Raw genomic sequence first — 27,457 nt, 5'->3', positions numbered from 1 at the left:
ACATGAATGCTGGGCGCTTTTCTGGTTTTTACAAACTACCATATTTTCTGACGTGCAAAAATTACCCTGTTTTCACCACGTAAATTCTTACGAGATCCCCGTGGCAGGTACGTATGAAATTAAGAGTGTTAATACAAAAGCGTGCTCATCGTTACCGCCGCCGGAGCGCTCTAGGACGCAGGCAGGGCTGCTCCTGCGCGCCGTCTGCGCGGTGCCCGGCAGCGGCGAAGCCGCGGCACCTGGACGCGCGGCGGCCGCGCCGGGAACGCCGGGACGGGGACAGCAGCCCGCTTACCTCGCTTATGCAGCTCCCGCAGCGGGATGGCGTCTCCTCCCCCGTCGTAGGGCAGGTAGGGGTCGGCGGCGGCGTCCATGGCCGACGGCAGGCGAGGCCGGGGCGGCGAGCTCACGGCCGCGCCGCTGCAGCCCCGGGAGCCGCCATGACGGGCGCGCGGCGCAACCTCCCCGTGACGTCACCGGCGCGCGCCCGTTGCCGGGCGACGGGCGGCTCCCGTCAACCGCCCGCCGTGTGACACCGTGTGACGGTGACTAAGCCCGGGGGCGGACAGGCTGGGAGTGCGTCCCTTCCTCGCAGCGAAGGCGGCGCGGGCACCGGGCGGGCCCCGTCCGCTCAGGGGGGCGGCAGCAGCAGCAGCAGCAGCAGGGGGAGAACGGGGGCGACGCCGGCGCGGCGGCGGGCCTTACAAGATCGATGGGCCAATTCCTAGGTAGTAACGTCATGCGAACCCTAAGGACACGGACCCAGGAGGTGCCGGGGCTTCCGGAGACTGGGTTCAGGAGCCTGCGCTTCGTTAGCTGAATGTGCCACTGCAGACTTGCGCCGCGGATCCATTTTAAAAAACCCCTCAGCAGCTCGGTCCCTCCCTCAAGGAGCCAGCGACACACACGTCCGGGCTGGAGGAGACAGGCACGCACCGCGCTGGGCACCCTAGCTACTCATAGAATACGCAGAGGGATTTCCTAGCTGGGAGGCTGTCCTCAATCCTAACTTGTCAATTCTCCTACCTCACAGATTTTGTGCTCAAAAAAAAAAAAAAGTTTTTAGTGAAATATGTCTCGAGGGGTATTTCAGTTGTCTCTTTGCTAGAAATTTTATGAAATTCAGAAATAAACGAACTATTTTTGTTTCAAACTGTCGGTCCAAAAGGGGAAAAGAAAAAAAAAACAGCGGATGCTCATTGAAGCCGAGTTCAACTTGTTACAGCCGGCTCTCAGGGGATTCCTCTAGGCTAGGAGATTCTCCTTCTGAAACACTCTGTTGCCGCAGGGCCACTGAACAAAAAAAATGTGCTATTCATTAGAAGCCATGTCAAAGGACTTTGTAAAATCTGTTTTCCTAAGTACTGAAGGAGCCGACCCTAAGCACTCCAATTCAGTGCTTTTATATGAAAATTTGGCACAAGAGAGGGACAGTGAGGACTCAGATGACAATAAAGGGAAAAAGAGAAAATCCATTTAATTTGTTTAGTACGTTTTAGTTATTTAGGATCTTTTAAAAATTAGATAAAACTAAGTTTTTATATTTCAGTAAGTTTGAGCCTCAGAAAGAGAGACCTTCTTACAAAATCCCACCTGGGATTTGGGGGAAAGAAAGTCAGACTAGTTACTGCCATAATCTGAGTCTGGCTATTAACATTATGACATGACCACGGGAAGTTTTTTTTTTTTTTTCTGTTTTCTATATTTTTCAAATTTTCTTGAAGATGATTTTTTTAAACAAAGAAAGCTTACTTTCAAACAACAAGCTAACTTTGCTAAACTAAGTGTACATTTGGTCCTTTTTGGTACTTTGGTAGGTTAAGTTCTACTATTTTAAGACTTTTAAGGGGGGGTGGATATAGCTCAGTGGTAGAGCACATGCTCAGCATACATGAGGTCTGGGTTCAATCCCCAGTACTTCCACTAAAAAACAAACAAAAACTTTTAAAGAATACATGTATGTGGCATTTATAAATGATTGGTTTTCATACTACTTAGATATTTTTATGCCTTTATATAAAATGAAAATCTACCTATAAGTCTTCCTGGTATTTGTAGCCACTCTTTTAACCTGTTTTTCCTGATTTACAACTTAGTCATACAGGAAGAATGAAAAGGGCAGCTGTCCAACACTAACTACAGGTGGGAGAAGACCTTTCCTGTAAAATATATCGACTGTTGCATAAGTAAAAGTTCTGTAGTGTAAGTAAAACCTTTTGAGTATTTTCAAAGAACAAAAAAGTTATATATGTATACATGTATATATAATGTATAGAGTGTATCTGTTTAGGGTTAAGTTTAGAATGAGATGCACAAAACTTAACAATTGTTACCACTAAGGATGAGTAAGGTCGAAGTGGGGAGGACTATGGTACAGTCAGTTTTTACTTCATATAGTTCCACACTGTTGAAATTTTTAAAACAAATATATTACTTATTATTTACTTTTTAAATAAGTGATTACTTTTGTAATAATCAATCTGAAAAAAAAAATTTCAGACAACTTTCTCATGCTTATTGGTCCATGGCTGCCACCTTCTCTTAGAGTAAAAGAATTATTACTCAGGATAAAGAGCTTTCCAACAACACTTTAGAAAAGGACAAGGTAAACCGGAGGGTGGGGCCGAAGAGGACTTTGACACGGATTAGCTATTATCAGGCTGAGAACTTTAATTACAATTAAAGAAAGAAGACAAATTCAAGACTTCCTAGGCACAGCTGGGGGTGGGGGCAGCATGCTCAAGATGAAACCTCCGATGAACAAAAACACCAAAGTGGCAGCACAAAAAAGGGCTTAAAATTCAGGACAGCGCGAAGGTATTTCCACTTCCAAATGCACCCTTGATTCTAACCGCAACTTGATGTGGGATCCTGGATAAATCACAACCTCCCTGAGGTGTGAGAATCAGGGAGGCAGAGCAGATGAATATATCATTATAATCATTATAACTATAGACAACATCTAATGTCCAACTTTTAAGCCCCTCCTAACACACATGCTCCAAGAAATCTACATTGTTGTAGTTAAAAATAAAAAATGAAAAATGTTTTTTGCCTTTAGGTCTAATTACCAGTTTACAAGAAATACAGGAAACAGAGAAATACGCTCTATGACAGCACAGGGACACTCAGGAAAACCCAGAATGGGAAACAAATGACCTCACTGGTTCACTTCTTTAACAAATAAACAGCAAGAAAAAAAGGGAAGGGGGGAAACTACAGAATTAAAAAAAAATAGATTTAATAGATATATCAGTTAAAATGTACAATTTTTAATGAAACAATTGGGGAAGTGTGATTATAAGGATTTATTCATTTTTTAGATGTAATAACCTTTAAAAGAATCATTATCTTTTAGCACACAATGAAATATATATAGTTTAAAAAACAAAAAACAAAACAAAACCCAGAGCTGAATAGTAGTTAAAACAGACCTCAATGCAAAACCTGCAGTTTTCTCTGGATTAGGGTTTGCATGTTCTGTTTTGTTTTTTCAATCCTTTAAAAAAAAAAAAAAAAAACACTTGGAATCACCATCACCATGTAACAGTTTACTGGAGGTGCTAGCCAGTGCAATCAAGGAAAGGCAGATGGGGAGGGGAAAGCTGTAAGGGTTAGGAAGAAACAAAACTGTCACTAATTGCCAGTGATATGACTATATCTTAAAGACATCAGAAATCATTAGAATTAGTAAGAGTTAAACAAGTTGATGAATTTTAAAAAACCAATCAAAAATTGAATTTCAAAACATACCAGCAGATAGAATATTAAATTTTAAAATAAAAATAGCCTTCAAAAAAATAACCTAGAAAAGAATGAAGACAAAAGTCAATGGGAAAGACTAAAGACATTTAAAAAGACCCAAATATATGGAGAAGTATTCCATGTTCATGAATTGAAAGATTCAAACTGATCTAAAGACTTAATAAAATGCCAGTCAAAACCCCAACAGGAACTAACACCATATCATATGTTAACTATAATTCAATTTAAAAAAGAAAAAGAAAAAACAGATTTTTTTTGTGTGACAAACTCTGCTAAAACTTACATGATAATTAAAAAAGGCCCAGGAATAGTCAAAGCATTCTTAAAGATAAGGTGAGCAGACTTCCTTTACCAGGTACTGAGAATGTTTATAAAGTGATAGTGACTAAAACAGAGTGCTCTTGGCATAAAGCTAGAAAAATAGCCAACAGTAAAGAATAGGGAATCTAGAAATTGACCCTCCTTTACCTATGACCCTTGACACATATCAAATGTGGCTCTGTAAGAGTGGGTAAAAAAATGATGTTCTTAGTAACCAGCACTGAGACAACCAGCTGTCTACATGGAAAAAAACTAAATACACCCTAATCCATACAGACACACAAAAATCACTCAGATGATTATAGACCTGAATGTGAAAGGCAAAGCTCTTACAAAATAACAGGAAAATATCTTCATGACCTCAGGGAAGGGGGATTTTTCTTAATCAAGACACAAAAAGCATTAACCATAAAACAAGATTAATACACAGGCCCACATTACAGTTATGAACATTTGCTCATAATTTGTCCATTAGGAGAAGGCTACAGGCTGTGTGCTGTATCCCACCAAGATTATGTATTTATAATCCCCAAAGTGACAGTATTTGGAGGTGGGACCTTTGGGAAGTGAATGGGACTAATGCCCTTAGAACAGAAACGCCAGAGTTCCCTAGAGGACACAGAAAAAGAAGGCAGACTGCGACCCAGAAACAGCCTCTCCTCACCAGCCATGGACACTGCCCATCCCTTGACCTTGGACTGCCAGCCTCCAGGACTGAGAGATCACCGCCTGCTGTCGAAGCCACCGGTCTGTGGTGTTTTTGTTACAGCAACCCAAACAGACTAAGGCGGAGAGTGAAACACAACCCACAGAATAAAAGAGATTTACAACACGTATAACCAACAAAAGGCTTGTACATGGAAAATAACTTCTACATATCTCCAAGACAGACATGCCAACAGAAAAAAAAAAAAAAAAACAGCAAATGACTTGAATAGGTACTTCAGAAAATTCTTTCAAGTAGTCATTTAGCATGAAAAGAGGCCCAATCTCTTTGGCCACCAAGGAAATGCAGACTAAAACCACAATCAGAATCCTTCACAAAGCCAACAGACAGACAAAATTAAAAGTGGGACCACATCAGGTGCTTGGTGACTGTGGAACAAGGGAAGCTCCCCCGTGCTCATCTGAGCGTACGCTGGACGCCACTATGGAAAACACAGCCTGCGACCCAGCAAGCCCACACCCAGACCAGTGAGATCTGTGCACACATCCACGAGGAGATGGATAATATTCAGAAGAGCACTGTCTGTAACCACCAGAAACTGTTAAGAACTCAAAAGACCCATCGTCAGTAAAATGAACAGGTGTACTGTGGTTTATATATAAAAAAGAATGACACAGGCTAGACAGAGCAACACCCCCAAAACGGCTGCTGTCTGCAACAGGAGATTCCTGAAAACCATGCTGTATAAAAGCAAGAAACAAGGAGTATGTACTGTACGATTCCATGGATTTAACCTTCAAAAATAGAGCAATACCGAACTATAATCCCAATGATGCATACTTAGATGATTAAACCATAAGGTAAAGCAAAAAAGTGGCCAAAGAGAAAATAGTTTTCAGCTCCAGGGAAAAGGAGGGGGTTGTGACCAGCCATGCTTTATTTTCTTAACTGGGTGGGCTGCAAAGATGCTTGCTGGGTAAAACCTGGGTAAAACCTTACCAAACTGCACAAGTCTGCTTCACACATTTTTCTGATGTGTGTTATACTTCCCAATGCAAATTAGAAATTTATCCTAAATATCTGTTAACATTTAAAGTGGACTGACTTGTTTTCTTCTTCCCTATTCTAAACCCCTCTGGTCTAATCTTATTTACAGCCTCAGTTGGTTACAGGTAACAGGTTCGTAAGTGTAGATACACTGGCTTTCATTTGTCCTAAGCACTGATTCTTCCAAGGAATTTCCCCTAAATGCTAGTGTTTCAGAGCTGTTCAAACAGGTCCACAGACTCCCTATGATTTTATGTATTTACTTCAGCTCATGATTTTATAGGCTTAGCTCCTAACTCCGGAAGCCCTTTTCAACTGAAATTCTTAACTGGAACCACAATACAAAGCAAAATGTAACCCACTATGGTCTCCATTCTCCCAAGAGCAGCTCATGAGTAAAGCTCCACATGCCGAGGAGCAAAGCTGACCCGTCACATCGTGACTTCAGGGCAAGAGAGGCCGAGTCCACCCACCGACAAGCTGCTCAGTGCCCTGACAACGCCAGTCAGCTTTCCATGGACTTCCTTCTGCAGAGCAATGGCGATACTCGCAGGTGGTGTCTGAGGAGCGAGTCATCGGGTTCTACGTATCACAATCAGAGCTAAGCTCACCACTTTCCAGTGACCTTTCTGATGATGCCCACCCCGTACCTGACAGGCTTTCCCTGGGTATTACTTTTATCAAGGCACCACTTTATAAAGCCAAGCTCTTTCCCTAGTTCTCCAGTAACATCTTAAATTACAGCACTTCACGAACTGAGTAGGCTTGGTCCTCTCTGAGCGCATGACCTTCGGCTCACCCAAGCACGCAGGTGTGGAGAGTTCCCTGCCACACACACACAAGCAGGAGGTACAGGAAATGGTCGCAGGGTAGCTGGCAACAGTGTGAAGGGAGTCCGATGTATTAAGAACACGGTGCTGCTTAGAGTCAGTATCAGATGAACTTAAGAATTATTTGTTCATCTCTAAAAATAACCGAGTAGACAGACTGAGAGTTCTGACCTCCTTCCAAAAGGCAGCCATTAGATGGTAGTGGCAGTGTCTTATTAACTTAATTTTAAGGATTTCTTTAAAAACCCTTTTCTGAAGATTCATGATGTCACCATTTCATGCTTTTTAAAGGGTTAAGAGCTTACGTTGCCAAATTCAACTTTAGAGCCAAATGCCTCACTCGTGAGAACAAAGCCACCGGTGCTATCGGGAGACGCCAGATCCAACAGTAAGACTGACGTCAGCTTGTCGGCCCCGGAAGACACCTCGTCAGCCTGCGCAAACGGAACCTTTGAAACGCTGCAGCCAAGTCACACTGTCCTAACTCAGAATACATTTCTTGGATTTCTGAGCTATACCACAACTTTACATTATCAGTCATTTCTTTTTGCTTATAAATCCCCATTCAAAAGACACTGTGTTTACTAAAAAAATTACTCCTGAATTATTTTATTAATGTTTTCTACCTGCAGTTAGTATCAAGGAACTTTATTTTTCCTGCTCACAGAAAGCAGCCAACACCAACTGTCTTAGCAGTACTTAGACTTTTTAGCTACAATTCTACCAATTTTTAAAACACACACTAACGGATATTAATACATGCCTTCCTCCCAGTAATTTTTCTAGGCGTTCAGAATATATTCATGTATTCAAATCTCATGCAACCTTTAAAAAGGCCCGAGGTAAGATCTCGTACCGTGAGGCAGTGCTTTTCGCCTTCACTGGAAAACTTCCCACCTTGTAAGCAGTACCAGTTTCGTGTTCTGGAAACATAGAAATATTACCCCCCCAACCCACATCCAAACCATCATCATGTCGGGCTGACTTCACCTCTGAATCTAGCGCGAGTCAGTCCACTCTGCATCTGTCACCAGGCCAGTCAGGGGACCGGCCACCTCCCCTCTGAATTGCCCCACGGACCTCCCACTCTCATGCCATCTGCTCACACAGCAGCTGAACAAGTGCTGAAAATCACCACGATCACACAACCCTCTTCTCTCTGAGGCAAATGCAGGATTTCAGCCTTGCTCAGCGCCCTCTTCAGCCTCAGGCCCCCTCTTCCCAGGTCGTCTCTTCTCTCTTAAACTCCTTCCGCCCTGAGGGTCCCCCGCCTGGACCTGCACCTGACCTGCCAGTGCCCCCACCGGCCCGACTCCCTGTCTGCGGTCCTCACCTCATCCTCTCATCTCAGAGTCCCCACTGTCACGTGCGCACACCAGTACTGCTGCTTTACAGCACTGGCGGAACACCACTGCGGCTGTTTCTGTGGGATTACTCTTTACTTTAATGGCACCCTCTCACCAGAGCACAAACGCCACGGGAGACACCTCATTCCTGTCTCTCCACCCCAAGCACCTGGCACAGCGCCTGGCCCATCAAGGAGCCGAGGAACGACTTGCTGAGTGGGATATACAGAGAATTCACTCTAGAAAAACATACCAAAATAACCAGTTGTCTATGGGAAGCAGGATTATCAGTGATTTTAACTTACTATCTTATATTTTTATCATTCACATTTTCTACAATAAGCACATTTTGCTTTATTATTTACAAGTCAATGCTTTCCAACTTATTTCTAAAAAGCAACTTTACTTTGGATTAATTTTAGATTTATAAAAAAGTCACAAAGACATGCACAAAGAGGTCCCAAAGACCTCTCTCTCAGATTCCCAGACTGTTAACATCTGATGTGTCCAGGGCACGTCTGTCTCAACTAAGACACTGACACTGACACTGCTACCTTCTCCAGATTTCACTCTCTGCTACTGCCCTCTCTCGTGCCCAGGCTCCCACCCAGGACACCACGCTGCACACAGGTAGTGCGTCTCCCTAAACGCCTCTGGTCTGGACAGTTTCCCAGTCTCGCCTTGTTCAGACCTTGACCGGTTACGTGTCCTGTAATGTGTCCCCCAGGCTAGCTTTGTCTACTGTTTCTCTTGTGCTTTGACCAGGGGGACGGGCCTTTGGAAAGGATATCGCAAAGGTGAGAGCCCCTCTTGTGACAGACTGGGGGGACGGCACACCCACATGACCTCACCGGTGTGGGAACCTTCAGCGCCTGGTTATGGGACGTCCGCCAGGTTTCTCCACTGCAGAGTTACTATCTTTCCCTTTTTGCCCCACTCTGTTCTCTGGAAGTCACTAAATCTAGCCCACCCTCCAAGGAGCAGGGAAGAATCTAGCCCCTCCTCCACGAATGGAGGTGGAGCAGCTGCGTGAATTCCTCGGAGTTCTCCTATGTGGGAGACTTGTCTCTCTCCATTTATTTTTCAATCATTTACATCAGTTCATCTCACTTATGTCACATACACGTACGCATTGCACTTATTTTACATCTTGGTTATAATCCAATTTTACATCATTTTTTTTTTTTGCGCAAACACGAGGCCCTCTTCCAGGTTACTCCCAGTGTCCCTGTGACACGCCTTCATCTTTCTGGTTTTGAGCATGTCCTTACTGCTGGCACCACACCTGCTCTGGGCTCATCGTGTCTCTTCCGTGCCTCAGCGCCAGGATCAGCATTTCTCCAGGCAGTCCACGTCATCGCTAAGCCCTGCAGCCAGCCATGTAAGATTATCACGAACCCAGGATAATCCATCTGAATGTCCTGATGTACTCTGATGGCTGCCCAAAGTGTAAATAAGTTTAAACTCTGAGCACCCGAGCCAAAATTGCCGCAAAGACCTCTCAGGCGAAGCAAGAACATCTCCACCATTTCTGTCGTATGTTCTTTTATTTTGTTTTATTTGGAGTTGTGTAGGCAGAATAGGTATTTCGGATGCGTTTTTCACATAAGAAAACTGAGAAACAAGTGATGACGCTGACGGATACCAGGGAGCAGATACTGACACAGCCAATCTCTTCTGTCCTGAGCCTTCTTCCTCCCAGAAGACCCTGATGTTTGGGGCCCCTGCACAGTACAGCTGTGACAACATGGGTGAATGACAGCTCCTGCCCGTCCACTGAATATCCCACTGCTTCACCGGTGTCCAGTTAAAGCAAAACCTTTCTCTATATGCCTACATTAGTTCAATAAATAAAAAGAAAAAAAAGACTCCTAAAAATTATAAAATAGACTAGCTAACAGATGACTATCGTACAAAACTGCAAACTTGTAATGAGCCTCTATGTTAAGTCTGCCAATACATTAAACCTGTAAGAAGGGAGGATGAAATAAACAGCGCCCGAGGCCGTCCAGGGCCCACTAATACCCCTACCCCACAGAGCTTAGAAACAAGGAAAGTAAGATTGCTCATCAAGAGTTAAAATGTGCAATCAATACATAATGGGTCAAATCTAAACAAACCATACAGACAAGACAGAAATGTAAATGCCCTGCAAGCCAACACGAATTACTCAGATAATTATACTGAAAGTAGGGTGCCCAGTCTAGGAGGGAGGCAGGCTATAACCAAAACAAGTGAGAAAAGTTAAGAAAGAAAACAAAAAATCAACAAGATTCACTACACAAGAGGGGCCCCTACTGCAAACCTGAGAAGTCAGGTAAGGCTTTCTTGGGGCGTGAGGTCTCACCTGAGCAGCGAAGCACCCGTAATAACTGGTATTACAGGCAGAGGCACACGCACGAAGGCTTGGAGACCAGACAGCCCGGCACACCCCAAACCTAACCTTCACACAGCCCAGGGCCAGAGTACAAAGGAAGGCCTGTCTGCCACATGGCAGAGTATTTTAAAGTTATAAAGCAAGGTAACGAAGTATTTATGAAATACGTTGTATCCCCCGACATGGAGAAATATACCTTATAATGCCTTGGAAGTTTGGGCTCAGTTTTATAAATCTGCAGCCAAACTGGTGACAATTTAGAAAACACTGCAAAGCATTGGAAAAAAAAAAAAAAAAAGAAAGAAAGAAAGAAAGAAAAAAAAAATTCCATCAACCAAGATCTTTTTCAGGGGGTCTGGGAGGTCAAAACATCTTGTACTAATACATTCATGTGTCACTTCCATGATACACTCGGACAATCTCCTACTCTCCTGTAACAGACTACCCCAACTTAGTGATCTAAAACAGTACAAATGTGCCCTCTTCCAGTCCTGTCAGTCAGAAGTCTAAAATCAGCGTGTCTGCAGGGATGCACTCCTTCCAGAAGCTCCAAGGGAGGGTTCATTCTCTTGCTTTTTCCGCGTCATTCCTTGCCCCGCAGCCCCTTCCTCTTAGTGCTCAACCTCAGGTTTCAGACTCTAACCCTCTGGCCTCCCTCCCAGGACCCCAGTGATTACAGTGGAGCCACCCAGATCGTCCAGGATCATGTCTCCATTTCAGGATCTCCCTGTATTCAAAACTGCAAAGTCCTTTTCATCACGTAGAGGAACATACTCACAGGCTCCAGGAACTCCTGGGGGAGGGGTGGCCCTGCCACACAATACCCTCTGTTGCCTTCACCCGATTTACAGTGCAAGAGCAGCAGTGGGCGGCCGGCCAGCACCCAGCACAGCCCAGGCAGCGCGGCGCCCGGCACTCCTCAGCCCGCGCACGCCCAGAACACAAGAGCCTGTTTCCCCTCCGAGTGCCCCTCACAGAACGGGAAAAGTTACTCACTTTATTAAATCCTAACTCGTGAGTGCACATCCTCATAAAAGAAAAGCCCCTGAAGCCCTGCTGCGCACGGCTGAGCGGCGGCTCCACCCAGAGCAGAGGCACCCGTGCGCGCGTCTGAGTCGTGAGCTGAACTTCTCACCATTTTCACTCAGAAGAACAACTGGTAAACGAACGACACTTATTAGGCCTTGGTAACTGGCAGACATTACTCAAAACAAATCAAGTGAACCTGTTCCTTCAAGTAAAACAATGGACAGTATTCATTACCAATAATAAAACTCGAGCTTTCAAACAAAAACTAAATTTTGGAAAACTTGGGACTCACCACTGTGAGCCTGACACTTAAAGACTTCTGATGGGGTTGTGGGATTGGTGGCAATGCTAAAAACGTGACTTGTTTGTTTTGTGTAATAAAAGGTGTGAGCATCAGCCAGATCTGCACTGACTGCTATAGGCTGACCTGTGTCCCACCAAGCTCGTGTGATAAACGCCTGAACCCGAGACCTCAGGATGTGACTGCATTTGGAGAAAGGGCCTTTGAAAAGTGAGTGACAGTGATAAGTGTGATAGTGCAGTAGTGTAAGTTATTGGAAAAAAGGTAGCAACAGTTACAAAAACATGAAACACCGTCCCCTCTTTCACTAAATTTATTTTTCCTTTGGAAAAAAGTTATTCTTTTCCTAAAAATGTTATTACTGCTATAATAAAGAGTTATTGTTATTTTTAAGTGAATTAATAAAGGATTGAGATTTCTTTTGATTTTTAACATGGTAAATATTGATAGCTGTAACCTACATTAAAAAAATAAAACTTGTTAGAGTCCTCAATAATCTTTTAAGAACAGAAAAGGATCCTAAAAACCAAAGGTCTGAGAACTACTGCCCTAAAAGGTGCACTCAAATATTAGTCAAAGCCGAGCATTCTGTGGGTACATGAGAGAACGCTGTTTCGTTTTACTTTTTTTTTCATGTGTGTGGTAGCCACTCTCTTTCAAGTTTATCATGGCTGCAATGATCATGACCTCGTCCTATGGAGCAGAAGTCTTGGACCTTCTGGTAATCGTTTATCTGTGTGTTCCAGCAGGTACAAAATTATTTTCAAAACCACCCCGACCCTGCCCATGAGTACAGCCTCCCAGTGGCTTCTGTTTGGTCTTAGGTTTTGTCAGGCTCTTCACCTTCTGAAGGAAAATGAGCTGGATGTCAGTAAATACCTCGTTATAATTCTAAAATCACTGCTAATATATATCAAACTGCCAGCAAAATACATAAGTAAAAAAATAGACCTCGATGATTTCTGAAACCCTCCACGTGGCCCATCCAGTCCACGATACTCTGCACCACATCGAGGGACCCTGCCAGAATCTCGTTAGTCATCAGTGCCTGGACCACACAGCAGCAGTGCCCTCGTGGAGTCAGGTCTTGTGACTCAAAGAGGCAATCCTGACGGGTGTTATCACAAAAGCCCTGTGAGAATCACTGCTGGTTACTCCAAGCACAGTCTTGAAAATCCGTCTCGTCTGTTAGACAGGAAACACTTCACAATGTCACTCAAAAATGGATTATCTGCAAACAGTAACAGGGTGTCTGCTGAGAAACTGACTGGGTCTCCTCTCCTCAACACTGACTTAACTCCGCGGATCCCTCATCTCATGAAGCTGACAGCCAACCCTGTGCCGCTCAGGAAGTGGGCGCTGCTGACGTCCTCGGCCACGCCACGTCCTCCCTCAGCTAGAGCTGCTCCCTCGGCCCCGTCCTCCTCAGACACTTATGCTAACTGCTGAATCTTGTGTGTCTTCATAAGCTGCTTTATGTCCTTTCTTTCAAATAAAGTAGAACATTAGCATATTTCTCACTGTGGACACGTCAGCATGTTTTACCTGACAAGATCTAAGATCCTGCTTAACGTGGATCCGCTTCGAAGAGACAGCTCAGGCTCCTGGTGCTGACGTCACGCCTGTGTCTGCAGGACTAAGGACTGCCCCTGACACTGCTGTCTGGCCTAGTCCTAGGAGGTGTCCTGGTAGATGGCCAGCCAGCTTCTGACCTGGTCCCTCTGCATCCACTTCACCAGAGCCTCTCCCTCTGAAACGTCTAGTGTAGATAGTGTTTACAAATGCACCACCCAGAAGGGAAATGCAACCAATAAAATCACAAACATTGTGAATAAAGCTAACTCGAACAACAGACATTCAACTGAAAACGCTGGGATCTCGTAACAGCTCAGAAGGGAGTTAGGTTTTGGCAGAGATGCAAGGGTCACAGGACCCCGATCAGAACAATCCACCTCGTAGCCCAGTATGCCACTAAGCTGTGAGCGGTCTTCGAGTTCTGAGGCTCAGGGTGGGACACAGGATACAACCATCTATGTAAAGTCTCTCGACTCTGCTCCAAGTTACCATGTGCCCCAAGATTCTGGAAAAAGACAGCACCCTACACGTGACGTGAGTATTCCCAAAGTTTGGGTAAAGGTCACCTACAGACAGGAAACTGAAGCAATGAGGAGTGGGCCCTCTCAACGCCCCCATCCACCTCACACTTCCTCTCTGCGTTGGAGACCTGAAGACCTGGGAGTGACTCTGGAAACGGCAAGGAAGCCGTGCTGCTCACACTGCACATGTGGTAAGAAGGGATACAAGAACCTGAATTTTAAACTCATTACCATGATCAACACAAGCTAATCACGGGAAGTTAATCCACGAGACGGGCGGCTGCCTCTCCTCCTCACCTGTCTGCCAGTTTCCTCACTTCCGGAGACAGCACCACCCGACAGCGCTGAGGTTGTGCAGATGAACACTCGTGCATGTCCTTTTCAACGAAGCAAGAACCGTATGGTTCTCCTTCACGAATCCAACTCTGACAACAAAATCTCGGCCCTCTCTTCCTGCTACCTGTAATGAAAATTTCTGCATTTTCTGAAGGACGTGAATTACAGACTCAAGTGACTCACTCAATATACTTAACATAAATACACATCAGGTATGACTTTTCAGCTCTTCACTAGTTTTAATTTCAGACATTGCTAATTAGTCATTATTAACAGTAACTTGTATTGTTTAATCACAGTGTGTTCTGGATTATTCAGTATTCACTGAGCAAATGAGGCGATTTCATTTTTGAGGTCTGTAGGCCCACCCCCTTAAGTTCTCTTCAAACCAAGAGCTATACAACACAAAGATAACGCGGTCAGCTAACGGGGCCAGTGGCATCCAGAGTGTTTTATCTCCACAACCCACCCGACCCAGAGCCACAGTCTAGCTGCAGAGCTGTGTCCTTCTTGTGCTACTGGAAGTGTTCCCGACTCCTCGCTGGAATCCTCAATTAGAAGGAAACTGCTTGAGTCGGGGTTGGGGGTGGGCAGAGTCTAACACACCCGGAGGGGGAGGAACACAGGAGAAAGCAGTGCCCCTGCTGGTCAAAGGGGGGAAAATGAAGCTAAGTGACTCGCGGGGTTATGGAGCTAGTAATTGGCAGAGCCGAGATGTCAACCCAGGCCTGCAACTGGAAAGCCAAGGACTGTAAGATTTCCAATCAACACAAATGCCAAAACACTGTCTATTCTTTCCAGTTATTAATTCTTATTTGTCGATATTTTAAAGAGACACTGAGTCATAAAAGAGTATTTCATATTCAACTGCTTGCCCTGCTGTGCACTTCGATGCCCCCCAGACATGACAGACACAGCAGTGAGCTCCCCTCGCCCAGGCCGGGAGGTCTCATCCAAGGCCCCCACTCCCAGGACTTTCCCCAACAGCTGCCGTGAAGGGAACCGCGTCGGCTCTGCCGGGAGCCAGGTGTCCCTGTCTCACCGGAGGACATGCACTGCCTCACGACACGATGCCTTCTCCTACTGCTGGGCCTTCATGCGTCATCTCCCCTTCTAGAACACTCTTCCCAATTCTAAAGAGGTATCAGAACTACATCCCTTTCTCAAGATGTGATATTTAGGATGTGCACCACCCAGCGTAGCACTTACACAGTCACTGTCAACTGCTGTTCCACGTCTTGTACCTTCAGCAAGGCTACCTCTGAAGTCAGACTCGCTATAGAAAACATCAGCGGCTGCTCACCCTACAGTCACTCCAACTTCTCCCTTGCTAACAGAACCTTAATTTTGTTTGGCTGGTAACGTGCCTAATTCCAGGGAACACATCGTGATTGTTCTCACCAGTCAGTCACCCCATTCCTCCGCGTGGGCCATCAGCCTAGGTGCAGGCATGCAACCCGATTCTGGCCAGTGACGTAAGAGGAAGTCTACGGATTGGGTTCCAGGAAAATTACACCCCCGATAAGAAAAAGAACAAGAAGACCCTTGTTCACACCCCTGCCCCTGCCTTCCTCCTCGCCACCCTCTCCTACGGGAAACTGCGAATGAAGACATCACCAACGCCGGCTGGCAATGCGGGAAGCTGGACAGAGCCAGGTCCCCCCGCGTATGCCCACTGCCCTGCGTTAATTCTCTGCTGCACGTAAAGGGCCAAGGAGCTGCTCGAGCTCGGAAAGATGGATGCTGCTAAATTTTGCCTGAGTTTTCAAATGATGAATATACACGTTTATCTGGCTTATAATGTTGTAATTAAAATTAGGAGGGAAAATCCATCAAGAATGAAGAGAGCAAATGACTTACAACAGCAAAACACCGTTCACGTTGTTTTTCTAAATCAAAGAACATGCGAAAGAGCCAGAGAGCACACAAGGCAGCGCCAATGTCGTGAGAAGAAGCGAAAACGGGTCAAGCCAGCAGCCTCAGCCACCGCACGCCCCAAGTCACTTCCTGGTTCATGGCACCAGGACTCAGGCCCAGCGGAAAGTCAGACTGAGAGCCAGGCTCACAGGTCACGGAGATGGAACCACCAAGGCCAGGGGACTTGAACGGCCAACATCCTGGAGAAGAGACAGAACAGTTCATGCCATGATGCTTCTCCCTGAAAACACTTACAATTCATTAACTTCACGAGCAAGCAGCTGGGAAACTAAGCACAGGGCAGTGTTTAAGAGACTGAAATGAGGAACAGTGCTGGCATCAGTCTCAAAACACCAGCGAGACAAGAACTGAACTCCAGGGCCTAACAGAGAGAAAGGGCCTTGGGAAACACACGAGGCTTTCTACTAAAATCCTGCAGGGCTATGCCCCCAAAATAAAGTGAACCAAAAAACAGACTCACCCTCAGAAAGCCTGAAACCATGCTGCAAAGCCTCTGCATCTGATGGGATCATTGGAATTTGCTCCCAGACTACCTGTCTGCCAGAAAAAGCATTAAATGCACTATCCAGAGCACCTGTGATGACATGAACACAACACGCAGCATTCGATAAAAACCCACAGAGCCCATCTGGAGTCAGCGCCAGGACTGAGAGCCAAGAGAAAAAAATACACAACAGACAAAGACCCACAGGTGATCCAGACACGTGTGTGTATATACATATACACACACACAATGGAATACTACTCAGCCATGAACAGAATGAAATAGCAACATCTGCAGCAACATGCATGGGCCTGGAGATCGTCAATCTCAGTGAAATAAGTCAGACACAGAAAGAAAAATACCAAGTGAGATCATTTACATGTGGAATCTAAAAAAAATTGACAAATGAACTTATTCACAAAACAGAAACAGACTCACAGACATAGAAAACAAACATATGGTTACCAGGAGGGAAAGTCAAAGGGGAGGGATAAATTGGGACTTTGGGATTTGCAGATACTGACTACTATACAAAACATAAAACTGCAGGTAGATTATAAACCGAAATGTGAAAGGCACAAAAAATAAAACTTCTAGAGGAAAACGAGAGAATATCTTCATGACCTTGATATGAGACGCCATCTCAAACAGAACAGAAAAAGGAAAAGAGCAATTGGGGTTCATTAAAACTGATGACATCTTCATCAAGAGATTCTGTTAGGAGTGAAAAGGCGTAGCACGGAGACAGAGGATATTCACAACACATATACCTAACAAAGGACTCACAATCAGACTGCATAAAGAACTCTTACAAAACAGGCCAAAAGAAAGAGGCTAAAAAGCCAGTCAACATACAAAGAGCACTCAAGCTCATCAATCGCTCGGCAAACATAAACTAAAACCAAAATATGAGATTACTGCACCCACACTAGACTAGCCGAAATTTTAAAAACTGATAATGTCAAGTCCTGGTGAGGACGTGGAGCAGGCAGAGCTCTCCCCCACTGCCTGCCGACAGAACGTGCCGGCCACAGCCACTTCAGAACTGCCTTCAGCAGTGTCCGGCAGTGCCGAGACCCACACACCTGTCACCTAAGATTACGCCACTCTGAGGTATAAATCCCACAGAATGGTGTACACGATGTGAACGAAAATTAATGCACGTGAAAATTCTCAGCAGCATTATTATTAATAGGCAAAATTTTTTAAAAACCTAAATATCCATTAACAATATATGATGGATAGAACAGATAGACTGAGCGTATTTACACAACGGAAAACTACACGGCCATGAAAGTTCATGAACTACTGCTATATTTAACAACACAGGTGAATCAAAAATATAAGTAAATGACACCAGACTCAAGAGTATATGTAACATAATCCCATTCATATAAAGTTCAAATACCTGCAAAACTAATCTACAGTGACAGAAATCAAAGTAACAGTGATCTTTTTAAACTGGAAGAGGGAATGAGGAAGGAACTGGTACTGGTTTTTCTCTGGATGGAGGGGAGTTATATGAGTGTGTTCACTTTGCAGGAATTCACTAATTTCTGCGCTTGTGATGTGATGACTGTTGTGATGGTTAGTTTTACATGTCAACTTGCCTGGGCTACAGGGTGTCCAGACAGCTAGTAAAACATTGTTTCTGTGTGTGTCTGTAGGGTCTTTCCAGAAAAGATTAGCATCTGAATCAGAACACTAAAAAAGATGCCCTCACCAGTGTAAGCGGGCAACATCCAATCAGCTGAAGACCTGACCAGAGCACAAAGGCAGAGGAAAGGTGAGCTTGCTGCCTGCCTGAGCTGGACATTACCCTGTCCTGCCCCGGACATCAGCCCTCCTAGACCTGGGCCTGAGACTCAGCCTGGGACTTCCGTCATGGGCTCCCCTGGTTCTCAGGCCTGGGGGTCTGGACTGGAGCTACACCACCAGCTTCCCGGGGGCCCCAGTCTGCAGATGGCAGATTGTGGGACTTCTCAGCTTCCCCTGTCACGCGAACCAATCTTCCATAATAAATCTCTTTCTGTATGTCTCTCTATAGATCCAATTTCTTCTGTTTTTCTGAGAACCCCAATTACAGTTGAACATCTCTCTGTATTATGTTATGTTTAAATTTTAAAGTTTACCCAAATAAAAGGTCTTCTTTTGGGATAATGAAAACGTTTTCGAGCTAGACACAAGCAGTAGATGGACACCATTGTGAATATACCGGACGTCAATGAACTGGACATTGTAAAACAGTTAAATTTATGTCACACGAATCACCATAACCCAAAAGCGTAACTGCAGACTACACTGTATACACTCATCAGTCAGCGTCCGCGACCATGCACAGCAGGAGCGCGGCGCCAGCTCACCAGCTGCTGCGTCCCCGTCTAGCAGACTGTCATCTTCAGACGTCTGGAAGTCCATAATGACACCCGCCCCGTCCAAGAGCTCCTCGTCGCTGCTCGCGCTCGTGATGCTGTTATAGCTGTTTCTGTAGGAGCCTCTATGGAACAGTTGCTCAGACTCCATTTAGCTGTCTGGGTGTCTGAAAAACAGAGAAAAAATGCCTTAAGGTTGTCCCAACATACAATAAAAACCATCTAGTTTAACAATTCTAAAGGAAACTTCTGATCTCTGTATTTAAAAAAAAAGGCACTAAGTCCACTCACTGTGATGACAGTTAACCCCACTGTGTTCTAACCCTACTGTGCTACATCTTCGGGGTAATTTAGTAATTCTGTTCTCTCCAAGCAGTTGTCACAAAGAACGAAGAATTTCTTCAGGTAGCAGCATAAAACAATCTCCAACCCACCTATGGGCAATGAGTCTTCAATATATCTTCAATAAAGGGAGGTAAGAATATACAATGGAGAAAAGACAGTCTCTTCGGCAAGTGGTGTTAGGAAAATTGGACAGCAGCATGCAAATCAGTGAAGTTAGAACACTCCCTCACACCACACACAAAATAAACTCAAAATGGCTTAAACACTTAAACATAAGATAAGACACTATAAACCTCCTAGAAGAAAACAGGCAGAACATTCTCTGACATAAATTTCAGCAATGTTCTCCTAGGGCAATAGAAATAAAGTAAAAATAAACAAATGGGACGTGATTAAACTCATAAGCTTTTGAACAGGAAAGGAAACCACAAACAAACAAAAAGACAACCTACAGAATGGGAGAAAGTATTTGCAAATGATGCGACTGACAAAGGCTTAATCTCCAGAATATATAAACAGCTCATACAACTTAGTAACAAAAATACAAACAACCCAATCCAAATATGGGCAGAAGACCTAAACAAACATTTCTTCAGTAAAGACATACAGATGGCCAACAGGCACATGAAAAAATGCTCAGTATCACTAATTATCAGAGAAACACAAATCAAAACTACCATGAGGTATCACCTCACACCAGTCAGAACGGCCATCATTCAGAAATCCACAAACAATAAATGCTGGAGAGGGTGTGGAGAAAAGGGAACCCTCCAACACTGCTGATGGGAATGTAGTTTGGTGCAGCTGTTATGGAAGACAGTATGGAGATTCTTTAAAAAACTGAGACTAGAGTTACCCTATGATCCAGCAATCCCACTCCTAGGCATGTATCCAGAGGAAACCTTAATTCCTACATGCACCCTAATGTTCATTGCAGCACTATTTATAACAGCTAAGACATGGAAGCAACCTAAATGGACAGATGAATGGATACAGATTTTCTGGTATATTTATACAATGGAATATTACTCAGCCATAAAAAGAATGAAATAATGCCATTTGCAGCCACATGGATGGGAATGGGACTAAAGGGATTATCATACTAAGTGAAGTAAGTCAGAGAAAGATAAATATATGATATCACTTATACGTGGAATCTAAAAAAAATAACACAAGTGAACTTCTTTACAAAACAGAAACTGACTCCCAGACATAGAAAACAAACTATGGTTACCAGAGAGGAAAGGTTGGGGAGGATAAATAGGGAGTTTGGGATTAGCAGATACAAACTACTACATATAAAATAGATAAACAACAAGGACCTACTGTACAGCACAAGGAGCTATATTCAATAGCTTGTAATAGCCTATAATGAAGAACGTATATGTGTAACTGAATTACTACGCTATACACCAAAAACTAACACAGCTTGTAAATCAACTATACTTCAATTTAAAAGAATAAATAAATGAGACTCAAAAAAAAAAAAACCCTCTAAAATCAATTGTAAAGTTAAAAAACCAAGTACAAGGAGCTAGGTGTGGCCCAGTGGTAGAGTGCATGCTTAGCACTCAGGAGGCCCTGGGTTCAACCCCCAGTACCTCCATTTAAAAAAAAAAAAAAAAAGCACAGAGAAGTGTCTATAGCATACCACAACATACATAGGGGCTCCCCCCAAAAAACGGGGGTGTGGAGGATGAAATGCAGTACACAACACTTATGTATGTACAGACCATCTCTGGAGGGATTTCCAAGAAAGCTGCCCACAGGAAAAAGGAACAGATGGATGAAGTACCAGGTCTGAAAGGGAGGCTATTTGTCCCTTTTGAATATTTTACCAGATGTAAATACTTACTATTTTTAAAATACTGTAATTAAAAAATTTTTAATCTCCTTTTGTCACTTTAAATTTTAAATCTTCAGAGCCCATGGCCAGATATCGACCATGAAAAATATGAAAATAGGTCACAACTTCCACTTTTTCCAAGCAGATAACACGTAAGCATATGCTTTCACTGTTCTTACTCTATACTTTAAGAAGAGTGGAACCCCTAAATCGTTTGATTTTTTTATATACACCTACCTACTTGCTCAATGTCAAGACAAAAGTTCAACATAAACATGTCAGGCATTAGCAACAGACTTGAAAGGCCTGTGGGTGGGACATGAAAGATGAGCTGTGAGAGCAGTTCACCCAGGGGGCCTGGGAAAACAAGACTTACTGGGCGTGTCACAATAGGAACACACAGAAAACAGAAGATGAGCCATTACACCTGCTCCAACTCCAGTGCTGGGTTCTGGCTCTGAAGACCTGCAGGGTCTTAAGACAATCTCTTGTCCTCAGTAAGTTTTCCTTCTGCACATGGAAAAATAATCTTATAGAGCTATGATCATTTAAAAATCATTTGTAAAGCTTTTACACTTTTTAGAAAAATAAAATACTGCCAGCTAGTTTTAACAGATGTATTATGTGACTTCCTTAACTTGAAGACCACCTCAGAGAAGGGGTCTGGGGGCTTCATTCTCAGTATCCAGTACAGGGGCTGGTATGTAACATACGCTCAATGGTGGTCAGAACACCAGACTGTTTACTCCAACAAGGAGGTTAAAGAGAAATGTACTCAGCCTTCAATCATCAGATCCTCTCTACAACAGTGTTAATCTGGCCTTGGGAGAATAACAAAAAACTAGCACCTAAGTTACAAAGAAACACTCAAATATTTATTGCTCTGCAACTTTATTCATGTTTTATGGTTACCTTTACCAAAGATGGCCTACTGTAACATATTGAGATGTGCTAGACTATACTAATTAAAACAAGAGTTTTATTTTAAGGTAAATGTTAAATTAGAACAGTGTGAAAGTAACTTCATGTTGAAAACTCTGCAGCGTCCATAGGGGTGATCAAATGTAACACCATGGCTCCTGAATAAATAACTAAAAGGCTTTAAAGAAATAAGCTTTAATAGTTCAAGAATCATTTTATTTATTTTTTAAAATTTTTATTGATGTGTAGTTGATTTACAACGTCAAGAATCAATTTTTATGTATCAAAGCACATATGCTAGGATTTTGGGAAGAACACATTCTATTCTTCATTTCTTTATATGATGATCACACCAGAAGGGCTTAATACGTGTGATAGCATACATCAGTGAACCCTAATTTGTTAGAGGCTATCCATCACTGAGCACTCTCTGTAAAATAATGAAAACTTCATGTGTCCTGGGCCCTCAGTCAGCAAGTTCCAACGTATCGCCTCCATTTTGTCCCTGAAGGTCCCTCAAAACCGTTAGTGATAACTGGTAACTTAACTCTTTCAAAATGTTTTAAAAACTTAATCTCACCAACACCTCGGACACATCTAGACTCACACCTTTCTTTATAACAAGAGCAACCTACAGCATTCCAAAAGTGTATTAACTCAGGCCTGCATGGGTTACTGCATCTATAAATTCAATAATTTCAAAAAACGATTCTTCTTAACCCAGAAACCTGCAGAGCTGTACTGTGTCAGCCGCAGCCACGAGTCCTGACACAAGGCTAGTCCACATTGAGGTGCTCCAAGGTGGAACACCTACTAGATTTCTAAGACAAGGAGAAAAAGAATGTCAGATATTTCATTAATAACTGTACATTGATTCCACGTTTCTCAGAGACGTTATCTGCAAGTATTGTCTCCCACTCTGCAGACTGGTTTCCTTCCTTCTAACAGGGTCTATCACGAGCAAAAGTGTTTAATTTTGATGCAGCTAAATTTACTCAGTTTCCTCCTCTAGATGGTGCTTTTGGCATCAGCATTACAAAATCTACCTACCCAAGATTTTCTTCTGAATTTTCCCCTAAAATTACAGTTTTACATTTTATGTGTAAGTCTGTGATCCACAATGAGTGAACAGTTTTTTTTTGTTTTTGTTTTTTGATGTAGTGATGTCCAGTTGCCCCAGCGCCACGTGAATTTTAGAAGAGCCTTGTCTACATCTACAGAGTCTTCCTGGGTCAGTTAACACCTAGAGTGAATGATGACAAACGCAGGACGCATGACCAATACAACTCGACCTGGACGCTGTGTGAGAACTCAATTTCAACAAGACCTAAACTGAGTATATGTTTTCCCCAAACCTGCTCTCCCCGTCTCCATCTACAGGGTCATCATCTACCTAGTGGCCAAAGCCAGCTTCTGGAGTCACTGATTAATTCAGTCGACCACCTTTTGCTGTGCGCCTAGCACGGAGCAGGCAGGAAGCCAGGCACTGGGGCAACCAGTGAGACGTGGTTCCTGCTCCCGGGCGCTGCAGGGGAAGACACACGGTAAGTACAGGGTGGGGTGGCAGGTGCCACGGGAGAGGGACGTGCGAGGTCACAGTGACACTGGGCAGGAATGAGCGTGCTGCCCAGGAAAGTCAGTGAACCCGGGAAAGAGGAAGTGAGTCCTGAAGGGTGAGGATGAGTTAACCAGGCCAATTAGGAGGTGAAAAGCCAATAAAGGGGGAAAAGTACGTGCAAAAGCACAGCAGTGTAATAAAACCTGCTTAGGCAGCTCACGCAAGAGGGAGGGACGGGAGAGCGGCCAAGGGAGGGCAGGGCTCGCATGTCCTGCTACAGGACTGACTGCTTCGGGTTGACATGCGGGAAACTACTACAAGTTTTAAAAGAGAAACCACCTGGTAGACCTGGATCTGAACAAGCCACCACCCCTGTGGAGGCCAGGTGACAAGGGCAGGAGACCGAGAGGCTGGCGGTGCAGGGAGGAGCTCAGTCACCCTTACTCCAGGCGACCCTGGAACAACCCTAAACGTGAGACAGCAAGGGCACGACTAAATTGAGGCAGAGCCACACGAAGGCGCAGAAGATGTCCCGGGAAACACTCAAGAGGACGTAGCTTCACAAAACGTGAGGAATGGTGATGGGTGGAGAAAGGCACTTCGGCTCAGTGTCTGGCTTGACTGATGCAGAACGGCTGGGAGACACAAATTTCAGTCTCCTACAGCTTAGAGGATGCAGGACCAGGCTGTTCCTTCCCACGGGAGGATGACATGCAGGCTCTGGTCCCACTCAAGGCCGGACTGCAAAGAAGGGAAGGCAGCCCTACGTGCACCAGCCCTGCCCCCAAGTGCACACACCAGGCAGGGGGTGGGGAGCAGAAAGACCCTGGAAATGCGGCTAAGGGACCCACAGCCTGAGGCAGGGACACTCATTTTTCTTGAAGGAGACTGGGGAAGGCTGAGGACCAACTGCAGTTTCCAAGGTGCGTCTGTCACTCTCCAACAGAAAGGCAGCCACAGTCTGAGAAAAAGAAGACACAAAACCCCCAATGTCAGCAGCCAGGGAGGGGAAAAGATGTCTCCAGAACAGCTATGTCAGGGAGGTGACACCCTGACTGATGCAGCCACTTGTCCCAAAGGCGCATTCTCATGGAGACATTCTAAGAACAAGATGTGTGAAGTACTTATCAAAGATTAAAATGGGACGATGAATTTCAACACAATCACCCACTTGTTTACTACAGTTCATAAAACAGTTACTTGGGTATCAGAAACTGCAAAAAATATAAACAGAGTTTTTACTGATTAATGGCCTCCTATTGGGATAGACCTTACAGCTTTCAATAAACTTATGAAACATATGAAAGCGCATTTTAAAAAAAACACAAGAAAAGAGTTTATTGGAGTAGTAGGATGAGAGTGTGTTAAAAAAAACCATTTTCCAGAGTTTTGGTAACTTTACATTATTTTTATAATTGAGGAAGACATGGACCTCTGGGGCCACATCTCTCAGCCTATCTCTTAAAGCATTTTGTCGAGTCTTGCTTGCCATGAAGGGCAACCATGGAGAGAGCAAGAGCACTGAAATCACCAGCGGGGCTTCAGTCTCAGTCCTCACACTGACGGGGCGTTGGGCAAGGTAATTCAGTCTTCTGTGCCCCTGTTTCCAAGTCTCCCTAATGGGGGAAAGGCAAGTACCCACTTCAAAGGGTTGGTGTGAGAACTGGGATAATCCACCAAACCACTCAGCAAAGCTCCTGAGCAGCGGAATTCACTCAACAAACATCAACACTTATCATATTTGAGTTCCCGTTTGACTAGAAACTGAGCTGAAAGTCTACAAAGCAGAGACCGTGGCCAACCTCCCCGGATACTGCTTTGCTATCCGACCCACCACAGAGATCAAATCTGGCCTCCTGAGAGGTCTGAAAATGATCAGCGAAATGTCACAACAGGAAGTGGAAAGCTGATCACCAACACGACCTGGAGAACAGCCAGTTCACTGACACAGAACCATAATCTCAGCCTGTCTTTCCCCTGAACTGTATGTATCCAAAACCACATTAAACATTTGCATTCCCAATGAGCTATGGATGACGTACACTTGCTAAAACACAACTGCCAACTAAAGAGGTAGGTACTAAACATTCGTGCTGACCTCTTAAAATAATTTGACCTGTTTTTCAGGCAAAGAATCAGTCTTGGAAGGACGTGCGAGTCTGTCATGGGCTCTGCCAACAGTGGCTGTTTCTAGTAACCAGGAGTCATAAAAGCATGCTCAGTCTGAGAAAATACATGCAGGGCACACACCTGGCCTTTAAGCCACACAATGTAACAGGAAAACAATCAGCAGCAACACCCTTTAAGATGAAAATCAACAACATACACAAGACTGACAAAGACTTAGCTTCCAGAATGTATAACAGCTCATACAGTTCAGTAACAAAAAACAAACAACCCAACCCCAAAATGGGCAGAAGACCTAAACAAGCAATTCTCCAATGAAGACATACAAATGATCAATAGGCACATGAGAAAATGCTCAATATCGCTAACTATCAGAGAACTGCAAATCAGAACTACACTGAGGTATCACCTCACACCAGTCAGAATGGCCATCATTCAAAAGTTCACAAATGATAAATGCTGGAGAGGGTGTGGAGAAAAGGGAGCCCTCCAACACTGCTGGTGGGAATGCAGTTTGGTGCAGCCATTATGGAAAACAGTATGAAGATTCCTCAAAAAACTAAAAATAGACTTACTGTATGATCCAGTAATCCCACTCCTGGACATATATCTGGAAGAAACTCTAATTTGAAAAGACATATGCACCCCAATGTTCATAGCAGCACTATTTACAACAGCCAAGACATGGAAGCAACCTAAACGTCCAACGACAGATGACTGAATAAAGAAGTTGTGGTATATGTATACAATGGAATACTACTCAGCCATAAATAAGAAAAAATAATGCCATTTGCAGCAACATGGATGGACCTAGAGATTGCCATTCTAAGTGAAGTAAGCCAGAAAGAGAAAGAAAAATACCATATGATATCACTCATATGTGGAATCTAAAAAAAGAATAAAGAAGACACTAATGAACTTAGCTAAAAACAGACTCACAGACACAGTCAACAATGTTATGTTTGCGGGAAAGGAGTAGGGAGGAAGGGATAAATTTGGGAATTTGAGATTTGCAAATATTAACTACTACATATAAAAACAGATAAAAAAATTTCTTCTGTACAGCACAGGGAGCTATATTCAACATCTTGTAATTACTTTCAATGAAAAAGAATATGAAAACAAACAAACAGATAAAAGAACATTTAAACTCATATGGACTCTTGACCTACACAGAGTATTCTCCAGTGACTCACAAAGGCAAGTAAAATTGACTGACATCAGTTATTTCCATATCGACCTCGTCAGGAAAAGAATCTTTAAAATTACCTCTTTAGAGATGAACAGAAAAGTACTTCCGGGGGGATTCGACAACCAGTGACATAAACCACAACGATGCTACGGTAACTGGCTCAAAAAACTGTATAGTTTGTAGAAATGAACTACTGAATTACCAAAAAAAAAAAAATACAGTCACCATTGATTCATTTCTTACAAAGAAGAATTTTGAAACGGAAATCTCGGCCTCTAACAGACATAATGTATGAGTAACCATCTACGCACCTCGGTTTTAAACTGCCGCACAAATGAAGCACACTATACACAACATTAGTTTGAGTCTAAGGTGTTTCCGGCCCGAATGTCTCCATATACACAGAAATCTAAAGAAAGAGAAAGTGGCTTCTGACTTTCAGCCTGGGCGCAGGCAGCGAAGGGAAAGCCCACTCCCGGAGCCCGGCACCTACTTCCTCTCGGCCGCAAGGGCTGCAAGTGAGGCTGCGGTGCACACCTGAGCGGGGGCCGGCGCTGCG

At 44.0% G+C, this 27,457-nt stretch overlaps 1 protein-coding gene across 8 annotated transcripts in view; it reads right to left on the bottom strand.

The window, feature by feature from the left end:
• Positions 1-27,457, bottom strand: part of CLCN3 (chloride voltage-gated channel 3) — a 68,003-nt gene that overhangs the window by 40,050 nt on the left and 496 nt on the right. For 5 of the 8 annotated variants that reach the window (XM_032471007.1, XM_032471008.1, XM_032471001.1 and 2 more), the window contains exon 2: positions 18,901-19,076. In XM_032471007.1, coding sequence (XP_032326898.1) covers positions 18,901-19,060 — 160 coding nt within the window. In that variant the 5' untranslated portion in view covers positions 19,061-19,076. Of the gene's footprint in view, positions 1-295; positions 484-18,900; positions 19,077-27,209; positions 27,233-27,457 lie in introns of those variants that run through there. The other 3 variants (XM_032471003.1, XM_032471004.1, XM_032471006.1) reach the window with 3 other exon arrangements.

This window comes from Camelus ferus, chromosome 31 (assembly GCF_009834535.1).
Source record: "Camelus ferus isolate YT-003-E chromosome 31, BCGSAC_Cfer_1.0, whole genome shotgun sequence".
NCBI classification, from domain to species: domain Eukaryota; kingdom Metazoa; phylum Chordata; class Mammalia; order Artiodactyla; family Camelidae; genus Camelus; species Camelus ferus.
Note: the sequence above shows the minus strand (reverse complement) of the source record. Positions and strands in the feature narration are given on the sequence as shown.